We start from the raw sequence: 3,489 nt of genomic DNA, 5'->3' as shown, positions 1-3,489 counted from the left end.
TATTAAAAGTGATATATCTTGACTTGTACCTCACACCATACACAGGAATCACTTTCAGATAAATTGCAAATCTAAAAGTAAAAGGTAACAAAACAAAGCCTTTAGACAAAAACATGGAAGAATATCTTCAAGTCTGTGAAGTAACCAAATATTTCTTAAACTGGTACAAAAAGCCAAAGGAAGAAATAGATACATTGGATTATCTTAAAAATACACGACTTTTGTGCATACTACTAAAAAAGCAGGTCATCATAGATTGGGGATGACTCATATCTAGTAATATATACAACTCCTACAAACCAGTAAGAAAAATGCAGCCAGCCAAAGAGAAATATAAATAAAAGACAAACAGATACTTTCTGAAAGAGGATATTCAAATAATCAATAAACATATAAAATGGCCTCCACTTCAGCAACAATCAAGGCAATGCAAATTTAAATTTAAACCATAATGCAACACCGCTATACATCCACCAAATTGGCTAAAATGAAAAAGAGAGCAAATAGCAAATTTCAATGAGGATGTGAGAGTACATCCTCAGAAGATTGTAAAGAAATGATTAGACTTAAAATATTCTGTTTTGTATTGACAAGAGGTAGGTAGAATTATTGATTAATTTGAAACTTAAAAAAACAAATATATTACAAATATATGTCTGAAATATTAAAATATTAAAAGAATAAAAATAGAATACACAACATTCACATCTCTAGAGGAGGAAAAAGTAAAATAATGAAAACTGAATTATGCTAATATGAGGCAATTAATAAAAAGAAAAGCCATGGTAAATGGAAAACATAAGCTAAAAGATGTAAATATTAATAAATCTGAACTTCCAGTACAATTGCATAGTTAGTCTTTTTTCCTTTTCCCAGAGAAAATAAGGCAATATTTGGCATCTGCCTTTCTAAAATAGTAAATGATGTTAGGAAACTAATCTTGTAAGCTAGGCTGCAAAATCCTCTTACTCCTTTCTTCTTTAGTTTTGTTAATGGATGAGATGCAAGGTTCGAAAATCCCATGTCTTTTTACTTCTTGAGGAGAGAAAAAGAAGGAAAAGGTAAAGGGAGGAAAGAGAGTGCTTTTAGCAGGTCTCTGTTCTATCCAGTACTGGCTCTGGGAGGGGGAAGGAGCATGAAAGAAGTGGGGTCAGAGGAATGATCTCACCTACTTGGTGGGCTGATGGCTTCAGCAAAAAGCCAACTAACATATTCTGGCTGGATTGTCTTGGAGGTGCAGGAGGAAGGCAAGAGTAGCTATATACAAACTGAAGATATCACATGTTGGCTACACAGCCACTTCGGAGTGTTGAACTTTATAATCCTGTTTCATGATTCATTAAGTAAAAGTTTAAAGTGAGATTTAAAGTATATATTTTCCAGATATCTATTTTAACATTTAAACTATTGCTTATAATCTTAAATAATAATATTAATTTTAATTTTTTTCTTTTACATCCAGATTCCTTTGCTCAGCTCTATAGAAGTAAAAATGTAAGTTACTTATTTTAAAATATCCGTTTCCCAGTTTTTAAAATGTTTAACAATTTGCTTTTAAGTAAATTCAACAAAAATCTTTCATAGAGGATTACTACATTGGTCTATATTCTAGCCTGCCCTCTTCTACATATTCTGCTCCAGATCATAGTATAAAAGTTCACGCAATGAAATTAAATCCCAGGAAAAAAAAAGGGAAAGAGGATGCCATCAAACATTTTTATTATGCCCCTTAATTCTGGTACATTTTTGTATTGGTAGGAGGTGGGTAGAATTATTGGAATGATAATTGACACCATCTTATAAGAACTCTGACATCATTCTCATAATTTATGTAAGTCAAATATATCAAAAGCCTATTCAAATGAACAAAAACTATAAAATAAGTGAGAAAAGCACTTTAGAATGTTCTTCCTCTCTGTCAAACGAAAGAATAAATACTGTATTTAGATCTAATGAATTTATAGTTGAACATCATTCATTTTCATTAATACCTATTATTTATTGTTACTAGGAAGGCTAAATTTTCCTATAATTAATAAATTACAGTAAGTTTTGTTTTATATGGATTTTTTTATCTCTTCAATAAGGAGGCCATTTTGTTTTGGTTTGACAAATATATATCTTTTTACCAGTAACATCCTTCTCATGAAGTAGACTTGACAAATGTTTTTTTTTTGTCATCTCATTGTATTTTATTCATGATAAAATAGCATTTCATAAAAATATAGGAAAACCAAAATCACCTATAATTCAACTATCTAAATATAATTTTGCTTAGTTTGTTTAATAGTCTTTTACATATACATAAAATTTTTTAATGAAAGTGAGATTATCTTGCACATTTGAAACCTCACTTTTTTAACCTCATAACTTTTGAATATCTCCTCATTGATAAATAAAAATATATCGCCTTTTTGGCTCTCCGACCAGTACCATGGAAGTTGGCAAGAACAAGCGCCTTAAGAAAGGCGTCAAAAAGGGAGCCAAGAAGAAAGTGATTGATTCATTTTCTAAGAAAGATTGGTGTGATGTGAAAGCACCTGCTATGTTCAGTATAAGAAATGTTGGAAAGACGCTCGTCACCAGGACCCAAGGAACCAAAATGGCATCTGATGGTCTCAAGGGTCATGTGTTTGAAGTGAGTCTTGCTGATTTGCAGAATGATGAAGTTGCATTTAGAAAATTCAAGCTGATCACTGAAGATATTCAGGGCAAAAACTGCCTGACTAACTTCCATGGCATGGATCTTACCCCTGACAAAATGTGTTCCATGGTCAAAAAATGGCAAACAATGATTGAAGCTCATGTTGATGTCAAGACTACTGATGGTTACTTGCTTCATCTGTTCTGTGTTGGTTTTACTAAAAAACGCAACAATCAGATATGGAAGACCTCTTATGCTCAGCACCAACAGGTCCGCCAAATCCGGAAGAAAATGATGGAAATCATGATCCCAGAGGTGCAGATAAATGACTTGAAAGAAGTGGTCAATAAATTGATTCCAGACAGCATTGGAAAAGACATAGAAAAGCCTTGCCAACCTATTTATCCTTTCCATGATGTCTTCGTTAGAAAAGTAAAAATGCTGAAGAAGCCCAAGTTTGAATTGGGAAAGCTCATGGAGCTTCATGGTAAAGGCAATAGTTCTGAAAAAGCCACTGGGGATGAGAAAGATGCTAAAGTTGAACGAGCTGATGGATATGAACCACCAGTCCAAGAATCTGTTTAAAGTTCAGACTTCAAATAGTGGCAAATAAAAAGTGCTATTTGAAAAAAATATATATATATATGTACAATTAGATATTCCATAATTTTTCTCTTAGGATAAGTTGTTAACACTGTGTACTCAGCTAGGTGTTATTTTGGTATATTTTGATTTTCATATATTTTATAGTTTTTGTTCATTTGAATAGGCTTTTGCTATGTTTGACTTATATAAATTATGAGAATGATATCACAGGTTCTTATGAGATGGTCTGAATTATCATT

At 32.1% G+C, this 3,489-nt stretch overlaps 1 protein-coding gene across 1 annotated transcript; it reads left to right on the top strand.

The window, feature by feature from the left end:
- Nucleotides 1–2,434: 2,434 nt before the first annotated feature.
- On the top strand, nucleotides 2,435–3,242 carry LOC100583572 (40S ribosomal protein S3a-like). The gene has a single exon (XM_012505292.2). It carries the CDS (start codon nucleotides 2,435–2,437, stop codon nucleotides 3,227–3,229), a length of 795 nt encoding a protein of 264 aa, XP_012360746.2. The 3' UTR covers nucleotides 3,230–3,242.
- Nucleotides 3,243–3,489: the final 247 nt, after the last annotated feature.

The sequence above is a fragment of the Nomascus leucogenys genome, chromosome 2 (genome assembly GCF_006542625.1).
Source record: "Nomascus leucogenys isolate Asia chromosome 2, Asia_NLE_v1, whole genome shotgun sequence".
NCBI lineage: Eukaryota > Metazoa > Chordata > Mammalia > Primates > Hylobatidae > Nomascus > Nomascus leucogenys.
Note: the sequence above shows the minus strand (reverse complement) of the source record. Positions and strands in the feature narration are given on the sequence as shown.

Excerpts from the sequence above, each read along its gene's own strand:
- LOC100583572 (XM_012505292.2), top strand. The coding sequence starts at position 2,435 with ATGGAAGTTGGCAAGAACAAGCGCCTTAAGAAAGGCGTCAAAAAGGGA.